The sequence below is a fragment of the Xiphophorus hellerii genome, chromosome 4 (genome assembly GCF_003331165.1).
Source record: "Xiphophorus hellerii strain 12219 chromosome 4, Xiphophorus_hellerii-4.1, whole genome shotgun sequence".
In the NCBI taxonomy this organism is placed as follows: Eukaryota; Metazoa; Chordata; class Actinopteri; order Cyprinodontiformes; family Poeciliidae; genus Xiphophorus; species Xiphophorus hellerii.
In genome coordinates, this window is record NC_045675.1 from 20,902,362 (window position 1) to 20,924,240 (window position 21,879).

At 36.3% G+C, this 21,879-nt stretch overlaps 1 protein-coding gene across 2 annotated transcripts in view; it reads left to right on the forward strand.

The window, feature by feature from the left end:
* The first annotated feature begins 6,261 nt into the window (after nucleotides 1–6,261).
* The window catches only part of LOC116718713 (glypican-6-like), a 160,295-nt gene continuing 144,677 nt past the window's right edge, over nucleotides 6,262–21,879 (forward strand). The window contains exon 1 of one of the 2 annotated variants that reach the window (XM_032560916.1): nucleotides 6,262–7,053. In XM_032560916.1, the coding sequence (XP_032416807.1) occupies nucleotides 6,822–7,053 (232 nt within the window). In that variant the 5' untranslated portion in view covers nucleotides 6,262–6,821. The remainder of the gene's footprint in view (nucleotides 7,054–21,879) is intronic. The other variant, XM_032560915.1, reaches the window with a different exon arrangement.

Sequence of the window (21,879 nt, forward strand, 5' to 3'; positions counted from 1 at the left end):
AGGCCTCATTAGCAAGGGTTTAATAGAGCTAATACAATGCTAAGCAGGGGAAGCTAATGGTGAATGGGGGGAATATGTTTATTCCTTGACTTTCTTGCCTCACTAACAATTCTTTATCCTGAATAAATGGATAAATCAAGAGAAGCCCATATTTGGAGCTTGAATAGCTGAGAATCCACAGAAAAATTGAGAAAGCAAAATATGTTCAGTAAACTCCTCAATCAAATACTGTAGATCTACTAGATTTTAGAGAGATGCAGATTTCAAGTAAGGAGTTTGAATTCAAAACAAAAAAACATGAGGCAATACAGGACGATACTGTAATTAGTAAAATGCATGTTATAGTTTATTTTCTGTAGATTTTGCTGCAGCTCTGCCTAATTTAGTGACACTATCAGCTAAATCAGTAGTGATTTTAACAGAATTCCAAAGAATTGGTTAGTTGACCAAGTATATCAAACAAAGAAACAAAAATTCCCCTCGTAATTGCAAGTCAGAAAATCAGGGAATGTTCTGGAAAAACAAATTGAGAAAAAATGTACTGAAACCCCAGACTGGACAGACAAATACTGGGTCCGTATTATCTAATTAGATTAAATAAAAATTATATACACATACAATCATGCTACTTCAAACAGTTGATCTCAGGAAGTGGTTTTTATAGTTTGCCAAAGACAAAGACTTCAACTTGCCATTATGAGTAAAGGTTCTCCAGGCTGTTAATAAGCACTAGAAAAAAAATCCCTGAACTTCTTAAAACGTAATGAGCAACACATAAAATAAATCACTGAATTTTTTACTTTTAGCAACTGGTCCCCAAAAACAATATTACTCTTTTAAAAACTGAAAGATGTTAGCATATTTATCCCAAACCAACCATAATGTCTAAGGGAAAGAAATTAGACACCAGTCAAATGTTAGAGGTTTTTTAAGGCTTATTCTATTTTAACTTATCCAGAGGCTGTGTTGAACTCGCTGGGCTTGAAAGCCTCTGGGATCATCAAGCACTAGAGGCTTGACTTTTAATTAATCAAATTAGAATTTCAGATATTTCTTTGGAGTAGTGGAGCTGTGGGTTTTGGTCCAAAGACAAATAAGACAGTTTGGAGTACTACCAGGAAAAAACCAGGAGTTGCAATACTAGCAACTCTGATGGCATGGGTTGGCTTGCCCTTGGCAAAGGTAATTTGCACTTCTGTAATGGTGATGCTCATGCAAATTATGGAGCTTTCAATAAGGTATCTTCCCTATAGGGGAATGTCTTTTTTGCACTTATTCAAAAGGCACATCAGTGGCAGAATAGACAATTGGACTAGTTTGCATGCAGTCCTGTCTTCAAAAGAAAATGTGTTTGGTTTTGGGGGGGGAGGGGGGGGGGTATGGCAAATGTCATAAAAACTCTATCACTTTTGTCAACTTTAGATGAGTTTGCTGTTAGAATATAAACATTTAACAATGTCATAATTTCAACAACTTTTCAGTGCTAGAAAGAAGTGTCTTGGAAAGGATGTTTGAACATTGCCATGTTGCAGAAGCTTTTTGCAATAAGTTTTTTCTAGAATTTTTTTGTAGTTTGTAAATGTAGGAGGAACTGCAATACATTGATAAAACAACATGCAGGCTCCCTAATTCATTCAGTTAGGTTAGAGTACGGTGAACTTTAACTTTCTAATTACTTAATTAACTTCAAGTTCAACTTAATTAAAAATATGTCCATCTGTCAAAAAAAACCTTGCTAAGAAACATAACCTTTAAAATAAATTGAATGTCAAATCAATGTAATGCTGCTCACAGCACTTTCAGTATAATTTCATTCAAACGTATTCATAATATGTTTATTAAAATTATTTTCAAGTGTCTTTTTATGATTAAAATATATTTTCTTTGCTCAAAGAGTAAAACAAAACAAATCAAAACAAAGTTATTTCTTTATTCAGAAGATAATTGGTAAAATTAAATGACTCCAAGGAAAAGGAGAAAATAAACCATATAAATTACTTTTCTGAGACTTTTCATAATGAACACAAAACATTGTTTTGAGTGATTGTCACACTTCACAATGCACAGCTGGCAAAAACAGAATTATCTTTTAATCTTACGAAAGGATGATCTGCAATAAAAAGAATTGTGTGAAACTATTTAAGTTTGTATTTAAAATTAAGCCACACATTGAGTGATAACTCAATGTGTGGCTTAATTTAACTAACACTACAAATATAAGTCTCATGCAGAATCTTTCCTTTCTGATAGGCATGCATTTTTTAATTTCTCTACTGAGATAGACATCTTCTAGCGCTGGCTATAGTGGCTTGTCATGTTTATAGAAGGGGAATTATCTATGGATTTCAAAATATATTTCAACTAAATTCCAATTTTTTTTTTTTTTACATTTGTATTCAACAGCAGTCAATGTGTCTTTCAAACCACACTTCACTCCAATTATAGCCACAAGTCTTCTGTGGTTTGTTTCTACCAGCTTTGCACGTCTAGAGACAAAAAGGCCTTTGCATTATTTATTGTAAAAAAAAAAAAAGCTCAAGCTTAGTCCGATTGAATTGAGAGTGTGTGTGAATAATAATTTAAGTCTTACCAAACATTCTCAATTGGTCTAGACTTTGACTGGACCAAACTAACACTTGATTATGCAATGATCTAAGCCATTGCATTGTATTTCTGGTGTTTAGGGTTGACTTCTTAGTTATATTTTGATCTCTGATCTCTTCCCTAATCATTTTTGTGACGATTAACAATGGCTTCTGTCTTTTCAGCACAAAAGACTGTGCTTCCCCATGGACTTTACTATAGAATCAAAGTAAAACAAATCCAGGTGGCCAAGCTATGATTTGTGTCATAAGGGGTATAAGGTAGTGTGTCTTTCCTACAGACTAACCCAAAAATCCTACTATTTATTTTGTGTGGTCATGAATATTTAATAATTTAACAGATTGCTTAAATTTTCCACAGTGTTGCACTTGAGTCCAAACAACAAAAGTACAAGTGCAGAGACACCTGTCATTTAAACATGTAAAAGTACTCCCAGACAACACTGCAGAACTCTCCATTTAGTTTTGCAAATGTCTAATGGTTATCCCACCATATGAATAATCCTAATGATTTAGGCATGTTTAGGTCCAATCCATCAGTGATTGGTGGTGTGTGGACAGGCTGTTGGTACAATCTCACATAAACTGCTCCAGTTTTCAAGGCAGCAGTGTTTTTTGGATGCAACTTTGATGAAGGTGGTTTGACCTAATTTACCTTCAATGACCACCTGTGTCTTGGCAGCATGGGTCAGAATGATGCTCATTTAATTTTTAATTCAGTAATTGTGCCTTACATGCAATTCTGTTGTTGAATTATATGGAATCCAATACAAACAGTTCCTTGTAAAACAATTTGTTCCAATTTAATTTCTCACAATTTTGACACATTACAACCACAACTTCAATGTATTTTCCTGGAGACTTTTTGAGAAAGTCTGACACAAACAGTAGATGTCTGAAGAAAATTTTAAAAAAATTATGTGTATTATATTATTATTTTATAGATATAAAAAGTACAGCATGCACATGTATTGAACCACTTTTACTCTAATACCATTAAAATAAATCCAGTAGAGACAATTTCATTCAGAATTGTTCTTTAAAGTAACCAGTAACAATTATAAGTATATATTAAGTAACAATTATAATTATGGAAGACTGGAGCGACCACTTTTGGTATTAATCCAAAAAGGGAAAGAGCAGGGCACAACTCTAAAGACATGGTGATCCACTTAAAGAGACAGGCTGGGCAACGAGAGATTTAATCGAAGAAGTAGCCAGGAGGCCTGTAGTAACCCTGGAGGGATGTACAGACTTGATGGAAAAGATTATCACAAGTACAACATGTAGCTGTCCACCCCACAATTATGATCTTCATGGAAGAATGGCAAGAAGAAAGTCACTGTTGAAAGAAGGCCATACGAAGCTCAGTTTGCCACAAGTTATGGTGGGGACACATCAAAAAGGTGGAAGAAAATGCTGCTGTGAGATAAGACCAAACTATAGTAGACAGGGACCTGCATACAAAAGGCAATATAGTAGAAATCAAATAGTGCAATTCAGTCTGAATACACAATCTGCATTTTGAAACATTGCAGTGGCAACTTCATGCTTTGAGAATGTTTTTTTTGTCATAAATGTAAATGATAAATGGCCTTTACTTTTGTAGTATTTATCAAATCCAGAGGCCCCAAAGCGTTTCACACTATATTTCAATGATACCATGTGGTGAGCTACTGGATTATAGCCACAGCTGCCCTTTACTCCCAGACAGTCTGATAAAGAAAAGGACTGCCATGCACCAGTGTCACTAGGCCCTCTGACCACCACCAGGAGGCAAAGTGGGTGACGTATCTTGCCCTTGGGCACAAAGACACAGGCAGGCGGAGTGGGGATTCGAACCTGCAACCTACCAAATATGGAATGAACTCCTACTATTATGGGAGTCTGATCTGAAAGCTGGCCAGGTGCATGAGGCAAAATGCAGGCAAAAAGCCTGTTAGAAGATGCAAAGAGAACAACTTCAGACATAATGTACTGTGAAAAGTAGTTTTCTATTTTTTTGTCACATATAAATGTTTCAGATCATAAGATATTTTCATTTCACACAAACTTAACCTGAGTGAATACAAAAACAGTTGAGTTGAGTATGAGTTTGATTCCACTAGCCACATCCCATGTGATAGCCGAGCTGAGTTAAACTATCACATCAAATGCCTGTAAAGTTCATTGATGTTTGTCATTGTGAGGTGTTAAAATTTAAGGGGTACGACTACATTCACAATGCAACTTCTGTCTTGCAGCATGTCACATCACATTGAAGCAATTTTCAGGCAGAATAAAACACCAGTTTTGAAAATTACAATAGGTTTTCTTTTACGCCATAGAATCCAGTACACAGTATCTAGACTGCATTCCTAATTTTGTATAATCAACCCTGCATGTGTTTTTATGACTTTGAAAGTCACAGTGCTGGCTTATTATAGACAACTTCAAAATGCCATGTAGAAATGCAACGATCTGTTATTCATGTTAGGGAGCTGTGAAGGGAAAATCTGGCAAGTAGAGCAGCATTTGGCAGAGGAAATTAATAGACATAAGATATTGAGGGAATTATAGTATTGTGATTCCTCAAGGGGTAATATCACATTTTACACCAGCTAAGTCTGAGAGATATGAGACTTCTCAGTTTGTGAATCTATAAGGACACAGTGTAGAACGTTTTTGCTATATAAAAGAGCTTTATCTCTGTTTTGAAAATCTGGACATTAGGGATTTTCTATCGCATCCATTTTCTTGTAAATAAAATGTGCATAGCATCATGACTACTTCCATTTCCCATGTACAGCCTTTTGGGGGCAAACAGTTGCTTGCTGTGGTTTTTGTCAAGGGTTGTCAGAGTAAGGGGAAATACAAATGCATATGACATTTGAGATTTTTTCATTTATCAACCAGAGTTATTTTCCTTTTACTTCAAAATTGTATAATAATTTGTGTTGTTTTGTTAAATAACATCCAAATAAAATACACATAGCATATGTTAAGAAAATAAGAAAAGTTAAGCGATATGTATACTTTTACAATGCCCTGTGCGTGCTTAGTGCCTGTTGATGTGCTACTGAGATACTGTAAAAACTCAGCAAATTAAAATGAAAGTTGGCCTTGATCTGGTCAACAGTTATTCATTCCCAACTTTTAAATGTGTGAGATCAGTATTAAGGGTGCTAAAGACCGCAGAGCAAGTGAAAAAAAGACACTGGTATCGTTTTGGACTCAGCTCTAAATTCTAACAATCACATAATGTCTGTTAGTAAATAAACTTACTAGGGGGGCATATTTTTATTTTCAGCAATTTAGATTTTTGCTAAAGTCTGAGGTTCAAATAAAATATTTTTATTTATTTTATTATTATTATTATTATTATTATTATTATTATTATTATTATTATTATTATTATTATTATTATTATTAAGCACGAACGGCGTCCCAAACCATATCGCCCTGGATGAAGAGCCATATTTCTCCTCTACCCTCCACCCCCTCCAAGACGACTTTACTTTGTCTTATAACAACAGAAAACGCGAGCTAATTTTTGCCTGTGCCAATGGCGAGATGGTAAAGGGTTAAAATCCTCAGAAAATAAGCAAACTGCATGTAGGGGTGCGTGCGTGTATGCGCGTGTGTGTAGGTGTGTGAATTTAATTAAATTAAATCACCCAGCACTAAGTTTCATTAGAAGACACGGAGCAGTGAGCAGGGGTTGTGCGAGCCACTGGACTTGGTAACATCGAAACGTGTGTGTTCAGCGTGTCCTTCCACCCCGACCCGCAGCAACCCCGACATGTGTTTCACCTCTAAGGTGCAGCAGTGTGCATGACCACGCATGCATACAGCGAGAGCACTGTGATCACCCCTGGATGGGAGCTGCAGAAGTCGAGCCACTCCACTCCGCGTTTTGCCCTGCCCTTGTGCGCTCTGCTCGCTGTGCAGCGCGCGTCTCCGATGCATTTTGCCTCCCTCTCGCTGTCATAAAGACAGGACAGCTGTGCAAGAGAGAAGTTGTTGGCAAACCGAGCACCAGCAGGTTGCATCTTCCCCGGGATCCTCTCGCCTTCACGGAGTAGTCTGGACTTTCTCTTTACCAAGGGAAGGGACGCGTCAGTACATAAAGTGAGGAGTTATCTGATTTTCAATTCAGCATCTGATCATCGTGCTCGTTTCCAAAAAAAAAAAAAAAAAATTAAAAACATCTTCCAATAAAGCCTTTGGATTTCTTACATGTCAACGGAGCTCGTATTTTTTTTGCGAAATATTTTTTTATATATATATTTTTTCCCAAGGATTTCACTGATGTGTGCGATGTGGAGACTGCAGGTCGCCTTATGTACTCTGTCGGTGCTGTCCCTGTCATCTGCTGGAGAAAGCAAAGCGCGGAGCTGTAGCGAGGTTAGACAAGCTTATAGCGCTAAAGGATTCAGCCTCCTCCATGTACCTCATCAGGAAATATCAGGTAGGCGACACTGACACATCATCGGCGCGTTTGGCCCACAACAACCACGTGTCATGTCTCCCCCTCAGATTCAACAATTTGACGAAGAGCCGTGCGTCTTCCTCGCACATTCCGCGTGTTTAAACTGCTATCCTTCTTTCAGTCAAACAGATGAGTAGGAGTTTATTGTCGGGGTGTCCCGTTTGCGTTTGACTGAAGCGAATGATGCTGCGATGTGTTACAAATCAATTCTCGTTCTTATGGATGAGCTATAGAGGTGCCGTTTAGTCGAGGATTTCCTTGCTGTTTAAAAAAAAAAAAATCATTGTCCACTCAGTTTTCTGACCAGTCAGTGATAAATCACGGCAGCCTGAATTCCATTGATTTTCTGTCAGGCTGGCGTTTAAAAAAAGTAGATTTAGCATCTAGAAAAGACCTGAGGTGATCAGAAGATTTAGAATTGTTTCTTCCCAACTGAAAAAAAATGTATTACGCAGACAAGTCAGCCACAGCAACTGAGAGATTTGTTTTACTTTTCTGTAAGAAACCTACCATCCCAAATAGTAATCAAAAGACAGAGAGGCCTGCAGACATTTAAACTTTTACAGCATTTTGTTAATAGTTGTCTTTTCCATAAAGCATTCTTTCAGTTTACCTAACAGCAATACTCAGCTATTGCATTTACCCAGATTGTACTCCTTTTTTTTTTTTTTTTAATTGAGTTGCTCAGGTGAAAACAGTAAAAGACTAACTTTCTTTTTCGGGAAGTGGCAGCATACCTGTTGCTCACATTCAACAGAACACCATGGAGCTTATAGTGTTGGATTTGGCTTAAGAGTTTATAATATTTACCAGTAGGGGGCTGTATGCCCTCAACATGAATGACTTTTTGTTTTCTTCTGTTGAGTTCTTTTTTCATTTTGATATTCCTAAAGGCTCTTTGGTTCAGGTTTTAATTCATGCTCTATGGTGTGGCAGAGATATGGATTTTATTATCTCCTCCACGGTTATAATCATATTTATGGTCAAAGCAAGAAAATACATTGGCCAGTAAACACATTCACACTTTGTGAGAGGAAATTGAAGGGAAGTAGAGGGACCTGTATCTAATCCTTCCATTGCCGCTCACAGGGAAAATAGAGATACAGTGCTTGTAATTGGCAGCATCAGACAGTAATAATCATGGAGTCGTCTTATTCTTTCTTGGAGTGGTTGGACTATGACGAGAATCTGGTTTCTTTGCACACTCTAGCTGTGTTAATTATGAGGATTATTAATACTCCCACGTCTCAAGAGTCAAAATAAATGTGCTGTTCATAAACAACAGAAAATATTAAATGTTTGGGTTCATGCTTGTCTTACTCCAGCACTTCATTAGAATTTGTATTCTACTCCAGGAGTGAGTACCTCATCAGCACAAGAACACTGAAATACAATCATCAATGTGATGAGGTTATTTAATATGTAGACTTATGCATTATGTAGGGGGAAACAACTTTTTTTTCTCTTTGGTTTTACTTTCTTGAACTCTTTTTTTCATCATTTGTGTTTGACATCATAAAAGTCTCCATAAATAATTAAATAATGGCTTTCGCTCAACTCCCCATTGCAAAGTGATTGCTGCCAGATTTCCACAGATGTCGGGAACGTAACAAGCATTACTTTGCATGCTATTTTACACAACTGTAATGCTGTTGCCAAGCACTTTATCCCTTGGCGAATATCTGGGATGTATTTGAAAAATTAATTCAGTCATCTTTGATTTCCTTGATGCACTTTGATACAAACCTGGACTCTGTGCAGCTGTAATTGTTTAGTTTGACAGCCCTTAAAGGAGTGAAATTCATTGGGTGGTTCCAGAATTTGACCTCATAATGTTCTGTGAGCGGTTCCCACACAGAACCTGGACATTTATCTCAGGAAAAATTTCAGAAGATGCCAGACATTTCTTATTTCTTGTAAGCAATTGTGAAGCACTTGGGTCGTTTCAATATCTGATTATGCAAACCTTTGAGTATTATTTCATCTTGCCTGACATTCCTCATCTGCTTGGAATTTAAGTACTTGGGTCTGTTGAGTACTTTGAAGCTCCAGATGCATGAAGAGACTGTAACCAAATTCTTTCTTATGTTTTCTGTGTTGGAGATGGACTTTGTGTATTTACATTGCTGCTTTCAAACATAAATACAGGTTATGACTGGACCTAACCAAGAAGATTTCCATTCTTTCACATTAAGTAGGCTAACACAGAGATTCTGCAGTCTTCACTATATCATTTGCAGTCATGTCACTGCTGTTCGTAAAGATACAAAACGCACAGGTCTTTGACTTCTCTTTGCATATGGTAATAATTTCACCAGCCCAGCTTGCGTTTGTTTTAAAATACCAAAGTGAGTGGAAGTGTTCAATTCAATGCTAGCTAGAAGTATTTCTCTTGTAATTTAACTTTTCTATTTGTACTAAGACAATTCTTTAAAGAAGTGCATCACTCTCACAGCTACTGTCAAAAAATGTTACAAGGTAAGACCCATGGAGTGAGTTATCCAGCTCTAACAATGTCACATCAGTCAGCCTGCTGCAGAGTTCAGTAACTTACCGTCTGTTGGTTAGTGATGGAGAAGAGTCTGGCAGAGGTCAGCCACTTTATTGATGGTAGAGCGGTGGTCATAGGTGTGAATGATGGAGTAACCGCTTCTCCCATAGTTAAAAGTGGAGAAGAAGACTCCTGTTTATGTCTGCTTGACTTTTTTGAGTTTTTGATTATTGTAATTTCTTCTTTTTTAACCTAATACACTAAAATTCAAATATTAGGACACAACTTTAAATTTCAGATTCACCATCTACAAACAAACAAAAAAGCTGGTTCAGTCAGATTTATTCCATGTGCAAATGTACAAAATCCTTTGAGGGGAAAATGACCTCAAACATGTTAGGTGAATAGTTTGAACAAACTTTTGTGCACATCTAGAACTTTTTTCAAATGTTGTTTGTAATTAATAAATGGCCATGGAGAGAAAACCAAAATAAACTGAATTTGAATAATCTTTTTAGTGTTATAACAGTAATGTATCTTTTAATGTCCTAGAATCAAACAAATTATAGAGAAAACTTTGCAGAGTATCTGTACAGACTGTGTCTGCAGGCAAGCTGTGTCTGCTGCAATGAAACTGACTCAAAAACTCCCGATTACTATTTTGAGGCTTATGAATGAGGTTCGTATTGGAAAAAAAACTTTCAATAGATCCAGTTTTACCCACATAGGGAACTGAGTAATTATCTTCCCTGCTTTCGACTTTGTTTCTTCATTTTCTAACACCCTCGGGTTCTCATGGCGGTGTCTCTTGTAGCTGAAGTCCTAGTACGTACTTTAGCTTGTTTTATTGACTACAGATAGTGACATCCCAGTAATCTTAGTTTTCAAAAGCTCTGACAGAAATCTGAATGATGATTCCAAAGAAGCAGACATAAAGCAGTGCTGCTGAAATACAGCGTTGTATGTGGGAAGACTAAAAATAGAAAACAAAAACATTTTTAAAACTCCCTGCTGGACAACTTCATTAAATTACACCAGGTTTGCAACTTTCCATGTTGCTGATGTACCCCCAGCAAGATGGCTTGCCACAGAGTGGCTCGGATGCATGGATCACCCCCCGCCACCCTCGTGCTTCTGTGTGGAACATTAGTTTCAGTGTCACGCACACAATGCAGCATGATTGTCAGCTCTTTGTTCAGAAACACAGCTGCTTCTGAATGCCTCCGTCAAGCTCCTGCCACGACGCTCCTTCTCTGAGGCTTTGCTGTTAATATCAACATCTACTTACACACAGAGCGGCTGGGAGCCTCATGGGTGGAGTCCGCTCTTTTCCACAGCCTTCAAATAAAAAGGCTTGATGTGCAGCAGCTTCTAATGTGTGTTGCCTGAGTTTTATATTTCCCTCCTCAAGAATAACAACTACCTTTGGGGTTCATTTCACAGCAGCCTTATTTGATTTCTTTTATCAGAGCAGTTATTGGTTGCTAGACAATACAGCCATTTATTTTTTCCTCGTGATGCTTCAACTCTGCGTTTTTCTCAATGATCAGCATTTGCTGGTTTGTAGGTTGTCCTCCGTACTGACGTCAAAAACTTTCGAAATGTAACACAACTCTATGTGATCCTCTTAATTTGTGACTGTAAGGGATAATTTCATCTTTTCAACTGTCCACTTTCCTAATTGCTATTATTTTGAGATGTGGAGGGATGGGTAACGGGGTCGCCATGGAGTTGAGGGTTGCTGGGGTTACACAATTTTTTTCTGTTTCTTTGTCTTACTGCACTTCTTCTAATTTGGCTGTATTGTACATAATTTTGTGGATGTAAAACAACAAAATAAAAATAATTGATCGCAACCCTCCTACCTCCCTACCCCCCAAAAACATTTGAAATTATCAGAATGTGAAGTTCTTAATACTTTCTTTAAAACAAAGATTCTACAACACTTATCATCATCATAGCACATGAAGTTTTTACAGAACTTATTTCAAAATAAATATAAATAACTAAGGCAAATGGTAACCATAGTTAATCCTGTCCCGTCATGTTTCAGTGTTCCTTATTAAGAACATGTTATCATCATTCTCTATTTTCCAGTGACTTACTACTTTACATAAAATGTAGGGCAACTTTGCACAACAAATTTAGCAACATTGCCAGATGTAATCACTAAATAATAGAATGACATTAGAGCTTTAGTAAGTCTCAATACCACTGGTAAAACCCTTGCCCTGCAAATGTCCATATAAAATTTCTGACAGGCGTTTTTCTTTTTCTTCAAAGCCCATTAAGATGCTCTTGGCTTTGCCAAATTGGAAGCAAGTCTCTCGGCAGCGTGTATACATCTTCAGAGAGAACAGTTAATAAGATGTGAGGGAGATTAGGCTTTGTGTGAGTGTAAATGTGCGTCTGTGTGTTAATGTCTCTGTGGTAGTTTAGCCTTGATATTCAAGCCCTCCTTTTTTTTCTTCCTTTGCATCTCTGTTGTGATGGAAAATGACAAAAGTACTTTGTTTTTTCATTGCGAGAGACAGATTGTGTGCTTGAGTTTTAATTGGAATCCTCATGTGGTTCTCTTCAGATTTCATTCAAAGAGAATGTCTGACAGTTGTCCTGGTCTGTAGAATTTGTTTACCCTCTGCAGGCATTCATGCCTGAAATGCAGGGTCTCCAGGCATCCCTGAACCCTCCTCGGCACCATGTATGGTGCTTTCTAAGTAGTGTGAAAAGCCCCCGGATAGCGTTGGAGACTGCTGCAGCACTTTTTCCAGTTTTCAATCAACTACTGGCCTAAATCAGTAATAGAGGGGGGATTAAGAATCTCTACTCTGTCAAGCGTTGAGAGGAACTGGAAAATAAAAAAGTGAAAGGATGGATGTGAGTCTGTGTTTGGGGATTAGAGGAGAGAGCGGAGAAAAAAAAATGTTGAAATAAACAAACTTTCCTACTGATAGGGAGCATAGGGGTAAATGAAAGCATCCTTGACTGATCATGTGTTAACTTCATGACTTAGAGGTATAGTGTTGTGAGGTGAGAGGACCTTGACTACACAAGGAAATAGATAGCAAACAATATAATCCATCTAAACATAGGGGATTAGCAATCTGAGTTGGTGTTTTTTGTTGCATGGAAAGATTGCCATCATTTATATATAAAGTATGTGAAGTTGTCTTTCTGTGGTTGAATGAAAAGAAGAAAAACTCCCACTGGAAGATTCAAAAAGATCAGTTTCACTCCTCTAGCAGAGAAAAATATTATTCCAGGATTTTCCCATGCCCGGGTGTTGCAGAAATGTTGTTAAGGATGGTCACGGTCACACTGTCATATAATCATTCATACTGGGAAACCTTTGACAGTCATTTGGGTTTATCAATAGGGTTTTGCTACTAGCCAATGCAGTGCCGACTTTTCGGGTTTGACTGAAAAACCTTAAAAAAACATTTTTTACTGAACAAGCGGCATTATGTTCCCCTTTTTTACGCAGGTGAGTGCTTGTGGCTTTCCCGCCACTCTTTACTCTATATAGAGAACCACTGCACTCTGTCGTGTTGATTGTTGTGGTCTGTTTTTTGCCCAAAGAGACTGTTGCCTCAGGAGAAAAGTCTCTGAATAGAAAGTCCCAAGCCTGACAGCAACAATAGGGCTCCGAGAGATGAGAGCCACTGGGTGCCCTGGGAAAACCCACCTGGGTATATATGTCAAGGTGTCAAGGATGCTAGTGAATTTCACACCAGGGACTTTTTAATTTTGTTTTTTAGACACAGATAAATACACATGGCTGAGGTGATTTGCTAAATAGTTCAGCCCCCAGCGACTTGCAAGTAAACAACCATGAAAGTATAAATAAACATAGTTTGACACAACTGCCATGGCAACATCAGATGCTGTCAACAATTGTTGACACCACTGGTGTCACTGACATCACAGGCTTGACAATGGTACAGTTGTTGTTGTGTTAAAGGAACATGGACAGTTTCCATTCTCTGAAAAAACTTAAGCAGTGCCTTTTATATGGACAGAAAAAAGCAGCAGATCTGACAACTTAAAAATTAATCTGGTTCTACACTATCCAGACATATTTTAGTGCAGATTTACTTACAGTAGAAGTTCAAGGGAGCAAAAAATATTAAAATATAGTAATATTTTTGTCAACCAACTGGAGAGGTAAGGAATGAAATATTGTGTAATGTTTTTAAAGTATCAGATAAAAGCAAGGCTAAAAAATACTGAGTGTAGTTTTGATCAAATATGAATCCTTTTAAATTAGGCTCATTAGTTTATAAAAACTTTACCCTATTTTTACTCAATACATGAAATCATTAACAAAAAAATGTTGATTCAGATATATTATACTACATCACAGTGCGCTAAAGAAACAAACTTGCGAGTTTTATAGGAACTTTTTGATAAACCAACTCAAGTGCATAATTTAGAAGTAGAAAGGTAAGGCACTTTCAAACATTTTTACACTTTCATAGGCATTCAAAAGTATTTTGTAAATAATAATCAATGTGAATATAATTTTTTACTTACATGCAACATATGTTTTGCTACAAACTGATAATTCCCAACACTTTGAGAAAACCATCACAACTCTGAAGCACTGTGGAGGCAGCATCATCCTGTGTAGATGCTTTTTGTCCAGTAATGGCAGAGAGGTGTGTCAGAGTGGAAAAAGGCTAATGAAGCTATCCTGGATGAAAACCTGTTCAAAGCTGCTTCCAGAAAAAACAATATACAGCAAGAACTAAATCTAATTGTTTAAACTAAAGCATATTGATAGAATGGCCAAGTCAAAGTCCAAATCTGTAAAGAATCTGTGCTAAGACTCAGATGTTCTTTTTCAACAAGTTGGCGGTGGTGCTAAACTGGTGCCAGAGCTTATTTGGCATAAGTTTGTCTTTCCCCCACTGCAAGATGTTGCTATTGCACCAAAAAAATCATTATTTTTTTTTCTAACTTAGAATTCCAATTGGGCCAAATAAAAGAAACTCTTTCATCAGGAGCTAAAGGCTGCCTATCAAAACCTGTGTGCCATGTTGAATAAAACTTCAGAATTTAGTTTTGATCTTGTAAATTTAAAATAATAAAAATAATAAAATTAAAAGCACTGTGCCTCAGCAATGATTGAAATAAATAAGCTGAAAAAGTCAAATTAGCATCAGAAGAACACAAGGTAACTTTTTCTGATCTTCCAGCTGTTTGCTATGAAATCAGTTCGAGTAAGTCGGTGCTCCCCTGGACTTAACTCTACAAGGTACTGAGTCAGTAAACTGTGTACTAATGCACATTAATTTCAGATATTTTTTTGGAAAAAAATTGCAATCATGACTATTTTTCTTCATTTGACAATTATATAGATTATGATGATGATGATGATGATGATGATGATGATGAGGATACGGCTTTTGCCCATCACAGAAAATGTCACTGAAGCTTGTGAATGCAACATGAATACATGTGAAAAACAATGTAAATCATTTTACAAGGTGATTTATATCAGTTTTTCCCCAATATATAAATTCCCTGGGTGTTTTTCTTCTAAACCCGGTATTTAAAAAAAAATCATTGTCATTTTCCTTAACATTATGTTAAATCTAATTCTATACAAGCCAGTCTGTGTGTAAAGTGAGCCACCAGGTTGTGCGCCACTCTTGCTATATTTGATACTTTTATCAAGTTAAATTGTTGCGGCAGTAAGTTTAGAGACACAAATTTCACTGTAGGGCATTTGCACCATTTTATTATAATTAAATGAAACACATCTCAGACACAGTATAGCAACTCACACAGCACATTAAGGTGAGATTCCCACAAAGTTTAACTTGAGCTTCATTTATAATCTTGGTTAATTACAATAACCTTACCTTGACCTTTGGCAACAATTTGATCAAGATTATTGTGTTCCACTTGCCTACAGGTAACTGTGGCACTGCAGATTGTAATTCTCAAGTAATACTGCAGCAAGTCACAGAGGACTTGAAACAGTAATGTAATTCCTCCATGTTACATAGTCTCTATAGCCTTAGGCTTTAGTGTTGGCTCATTCCTCTTGGGCTTTCTTCATGTTTTAGAAGCTAACTTGAGAACTGTTGCTCAAATATGCAGCAATTCACCAATGTTTAAAAGTTTCTTTTCACAACCCCTGATGCTGGTACTGACACTATTTATTCAACCAAAAACAAAAGAGATCAAATAAAAAGCCAAGTCACATTTTACATTTCAAAGATAAAGGAACTGATAAGTCCCCTGCTACAATTTTATTAGTTCTTTAATCATTTCTGAAATGCACATTATAAGCACTGAAGAAAATTCCCATTGAGCATCAAAGGAAAACGTACAAGCAAATGTTTTGACACAGTGAATGCAGTTTTAAAGTTAAAATTTGATGGTTTTAAATATAAACTCCATACTAACTTCTGATGACAGAATTCTCATGTCAAAAGACACAGGAGAGACAAAATATTTTGTTTTTAGCATCTAATAAGTACACTGCTTTATCTCTCTAGGCAAATTCTTTTTCATAATATAAATGTTTAAAAGTACATGACCCCATGTTCATGCTCACATCTTAATCTTTCTGCAGCTTTTTTATTATCTAGAGAAAGGGTGTTGAATTTGTGGTGCTGCCTCGTCATTGAGGGAATAATAGAAATGTGTTTATTTCTCTAATGGCCATCCAGAGTTCACATTCATGCAAACTTTCTGTCCCATTATGTCTGGTATGATGAAAACAAGTATCTTAGCTCTAATGATGTGCATCTAACATATTTGCATACATTTTTCCGTATGCTCCTTCTTCTGGTCCATTCTATACGGCTAAACGAATACACAGCTCAGCTCCTTTTGTGTTGTTCTCTCTGTTTCCTTAACTGTAAACAATAACGATTCCTCATGCTTAACAATTAAAATATGCTGAGAAAAAGGTCTTCTTATTCTGTGGCTGTATGTTCTCATCAAATATTCCAGGTCATTTATTTCATTTCTGCTGATTTTTTCAGGATTTACTAATGATGTACAACCTGTCTGAATAAATCACTCAGGTGAAAAGATGGCTGATGCTCATCAAACAACAAAAATGACAAAATTGCCAAGGCATTTCTGTAAAAACTTTCATCTATTCAACTAAATTGTATTTTCAAATAGCAGAAGCTACAAGGCATGCAGGGGAACCATGCTGCGCAACTTATGAATTAAGAAATTTGGGCCAATTATAGAAGATCATGACCCAGTTTAGTGTGATCTTTTCAGTGCCTTTGATGTTGAGAGACTAATTGGAAATTGTTACAATTTTTATGTTAATGCAAATGCTGATCTTAACCCGGTGTCACACTACTGGGCTGAATTCGCAACATTAAATAATAGGCTTGGCAGTAAAATACCATTGGGGATAAAATAACATCTAAAAGGTCTGCCTCATGGAGCATCTTGTGTTACCTGATTTCTGCTTAACTCCTATTTGTATGCTGCTCCCTTTACTTTGTAAACTAAGATGTACAAATATATTGATTTCTATGACTTGTGCAATGCATTTTTGATTCAGAAGTAATCAGAAATGAGGGAATTTAGAAAGCAATTTTATTTTAAAAGCTTTAGAAAAGTAACCTTTTAAGTTAGTGCAAAAAGAAAGGAAAAAGACTTGAGTGTTGTTGAAGTTATGGATACATTTATGACAGAGGCTTGTAGTATCTCCGAATAGGTGTAATCTGCATGTGTGATGACACTGAATACTGGCTTTTTGGCTGAAATGGGCTTGTAACTAGGCATTTTGGATTGAAAAGTGTTAAGGAATGACACAGGGATTCATGTGGAACTAAAGCTATACAGTGGGGGGGGAATCAACAGATCATTTGAATTACCCTTTTCATGAGAATATAGAACAATGTTGCGAGTAAAGATGTCTTGGCTCACTAGGCTCATGCATCTCCAAGGAGCTTTGCCTTTATGACAAATGTGACATACTCAAGCAGCACAGCGTAAATGTCAGTAAAGGACCACCATGAAAGCTTGTTTAGAAACGCTGATGAAGCTGTAAAACAAATAAAACCATAATTCATTTTAATAATTCAAAAACCGTTTTAAATAGAGGTGCAAATATGTCTGAAAGGCCTGTTATTGGCCTGAAGTGTGTTTCTCTGGTGTTTACATCTTTTGGATCCTTTCATTTCTCTGTGTATCATAGCAAACATGTGGTGATGTGATACTTCTTGGCAACTGCTTGTTCTTTGAGTGCTCCAGGGTGCGAGAATCTGAAAAGAAGCCAGCCTCATCTTTTGCTCCAGGAACCCTGCTGTTTCCTGTCCCCTGAGTAAGATGACAGTAAACGAGTGGGCTGGTCATCTCATACCCTGGGGCTCTACCTTGGGCTCTTCAGACCACCAGCTGTTGTGTTTAGGACTGAGTCATGCACCAGTTAGCACCGTGAATCCAGAGCACGAGTACAAAGCTTTAAACTCACTGCGTGCCTCTTCCCTCGTGCAGCACTTCACTGGGACAACTAAATTACTGTAATAGTTTCCACTAAGCGTCCTCAAGCTCAGTTCATGAACTATTTCATTTTCAGTTCTAGAGATCTCAATTACTAAACACAGACTTAAATCAGCCAAGGGAAACATAGACTACAAATACGAGTACCTGACAAAAGAATAACTATGAATCATAATCTATTTCTGTAAGTATGTAGTGAGTCTTTAGCTTTTTTCTAGAACTTATTTATTCTCGAAAAGTAGCAGAACAATATATACTCACGTCACAAACTTTATTTAACGTTTATTTTGGTGCAAATGTCCACTATTGTCTTACTCTTTTTAATAATTAAGTTGGACTTCAGTAAGATTAGATTTGCTTATTCACATATTGTTTTTGAGGTAAATGGATTAGACAGCACCTGAAAATATTTGAAATCATCCGTCCTTTACTGTGTCCGCTGTCTTTTTTCTTTTGTTTTTTTCTTGTCATTTGTCTAGTCATCCCTTGCAGTGACTTTTGCTTCTGTCTGTGTTTCAGAAATGTCAGGAAGTGTTGTAACCACAGAGTTATGCAGCATGAGGCAACAGGTGTGTTTGGGTGATGATCCAGACTGAAGCTCTAGTTTTTCATACACTATTCGCAATTAGTGTTTTATGAGGAGAGTAGTGCTTTGCAACAACAAAACACCATGTTCATGTGCAGAAGAAAACTTGTGTTAAAGACCTTCATGGTCCAATCACATTCCAAAGTATTTACATTCAGATTTGTTTGTACTTAAAAGTCCCACAGTACTTGGTGTTATCTGAGTCGTTTTTCCTATAGTACACAAACAAAACACCGTAAGTACTTTAAATCGATTTACGTCATTTCTACTGTTAACTACATTTCCTGTCATGCTGTGTTGGGAGCAGAGTACCAACTTCTCAATTACCTGCTTCAAGAACCTTAAAAAATAGTGATATTCTATATTAACATGCACAGTAATAAAGTGATCATTGTAAGAAATAGATTCAGTAGTCCTGAGTGCAATTGTTTGCCTTAACACTGTGCTACAGAAAAGTCTCTTTTTCTTCTTCAGCTCTTGACTAACAGGTTGTTTCTAGTTCAGCTTATTTTTATAGGATCAAGTGTTAAGTTTTAACAAATCCTTTACACTTTAACATTTATGGTCTAAACTAATTTACAATGTATGTCTCTTGTTGAGGTTAAATAAAACATAAAGGCATATTATAGCACATGTTGGGGTAGTAGTTCTTCACTTTTGCAATAAATTGGAAAGCAATGTCTCCTCTACGCAAATCAGAAAACACCTTCAGCATTTTGCTTGAGTTACATGAGTAAAGTTGTCATATTCTGCCAGAGGTTTCACTTCACATCTCTTCAAATTTGAAGTATGAAACGAAGATCTGTCATAGCTCACCTCTAAAAAGCGCTCCATGTGTAGACATTGGAAGTGACATTTTTTTTTATTTTTTTTATTAAATACAGGAAGCATGGCACAGCTTCCTGTCTTTCAGCAGTACAGTACTGCTGAAAGACTTCACAATACCATTTCATAATGTGACCTTAAACAATAAAAAATTATTTATATTTATTTAATGACACCAAGTGATTAGTCAGAAAGTGTTTCTGTGGCTCAGTTCAAATTAGACCATCTTTAAAAATGTCTTTATTTATACATTATTTATTATTTCATGTTCTTTCTCTTCTGCTTTTCTTCCTTTTTCAGTTGTTTTGCTTTTGTCTGATGTTTTGAGAACGAGAGTTATTTATTTCACCTTTACATTTGCCACAGACTTCAATGACATTAATGGGAATTTTAGTTAATAAACAATTATAGCATTTATAAAGTGAAAGAAAACTGATACATGATTTATATTTTACTTTTTTTTACAGTGCTCATGAAATATTCAAAACTTTTGATACAGTTTTCTATCTTAAATCTGCTTTAAATTTCTCCACAACATTATCATTGACCTGCCTGGTGTGTTCCTTGGTGATGATACTGTTTGTTTACTGTTGTAGTTTATTAAATATTCAAATAAATATTTAATAAAATACTGTATACTAATGTTAAATTACGAATATGATCTTATGCTTTACGTGTGTCTGCAACTCTTAAGGATTCTTAAGCATGGTTTAGGTTGACCTTTTAATCACAAATCTGATTAGTTTTTCATGTTTCATTACTTTTTCTGATTTGTTCTTTATGTATGTTGAAAAAAAATATTTTTTGAAACTAGACTTTTAGCATAATATTATATTTACTGAAACTGTTCGTAAGAGAAAAAAAAATCATGATCATTTTTCTGACCATGTGACCAACTCAAGGTACACAATAGTGAAGAACTTACCAGTTCTTGTCAAACAAATCCTTGATCACTGAACACAAACCAAAACAGAAAACTGCCCTTTAAAGCAGTAAAATAAATAATAAATGTCTGTTGAGCAGATTTAAAAGCACAGCAAATGCCAGATCAATATCAGATCAAATTAGATTATTTTTTTTTTCCCCTTATTAGCATTTCAGCTGGGAGACTAGAAGGTCGGCATGGTCCAGACAGTACCAAATGGATCCTAACCCCAGTGATATGCATTAAGATGGAAGTGCAGCTATGAATCTTTCTCATATGTAAAGTGTGAAAGTTGGTGTTATCTATATTTGTTTTGTATGTTTTGTATAACTAAATGTTGGACACACAACTCAAATCATCACGGTCTCCAGGCATTATGTGGATCCTTCATATCCTTCATAATCAATCAATCAATCAAATTTTATTTGTATAGCACATTTCAGCAGCAAGGCATTTCAAAGTGCTTTACATCATTACAAACACAGAAACACAATGCAAGATAGAATAAACAATCAAAACATAGCATTAAGTCAAGTTACATCAATAAATTTGTAATTGATTACGTTTCAAATACAGTCCTAAACAGGTGGGTTTTTAGTCGAGATTTAAAAGAAGTCAGTGTTTCAGCTGTTTTACAGTTTTCTGGAAGTTTGTTCCAAATTTGTGGTACATAGATGCTGAAAGCTGTTTCTCCTCGTTTGGTTCTGGTTCTGGGGATGCAGAGCAGAACCAGAACCAGAAGACCTGAGAGGTCTGGAAGGTTGATACAATAACAGCAGATCTTTAATGTATTGTGGTGCTAAGCCGTTCAGTGATTTATAAACTAACAACAGCATTTTAAAGTCTATTCTTTGAGCTACAGGGAGCCAGTGTAGGGACTTTAAAACTGGTGTTATGTGCTCTATCTTCCTGGTTTTAGTGAGAACGCGAGCAGCAGCATTCTGGATCAGCTGCAGCTGTTTGATTGATTTGTTGGACAGACCTGTGAAGACCCTGTTGCAATAATCAATACGACTGAAGATGAACGCATGGATGAGTTTCTCTAGATCTGGCTGAGACATTAGTCCTTTAATCCTGGAAATGTTCTTCAGGTGATAGAAGGCTGACTTTGTGACTGTCTTTATGTGGCTCTGGAGGTTCAGGTCAGAGTCCATCACTACTCCCAGGTTTCGGGCTGATCGCTGGTTTTTAGTTGTAATAACTGAAGCTTTGCATTGACTCTAGATTCATAAGACTGATTATTAAAGCAGTCTTATGACTGATGGTGAAGATAAAAGGTTTTGGTTTTTGTTTTTGCAACAGATGTTTTTTTTATAGCCTTGTCTTTTGTACATTTCATTGTGGACAACTATTTCAGTATAAGTTCAGCTTTCATGTATCTTTTTTCTTGCTATAACCAAAAATATTTTTTGAAAAAAGCTTTTTTGAAAATATCTCTTTAAAAAAAATAGCATTTTATACAAAAACATGAAGTTAGTTTTCTTTTTCATT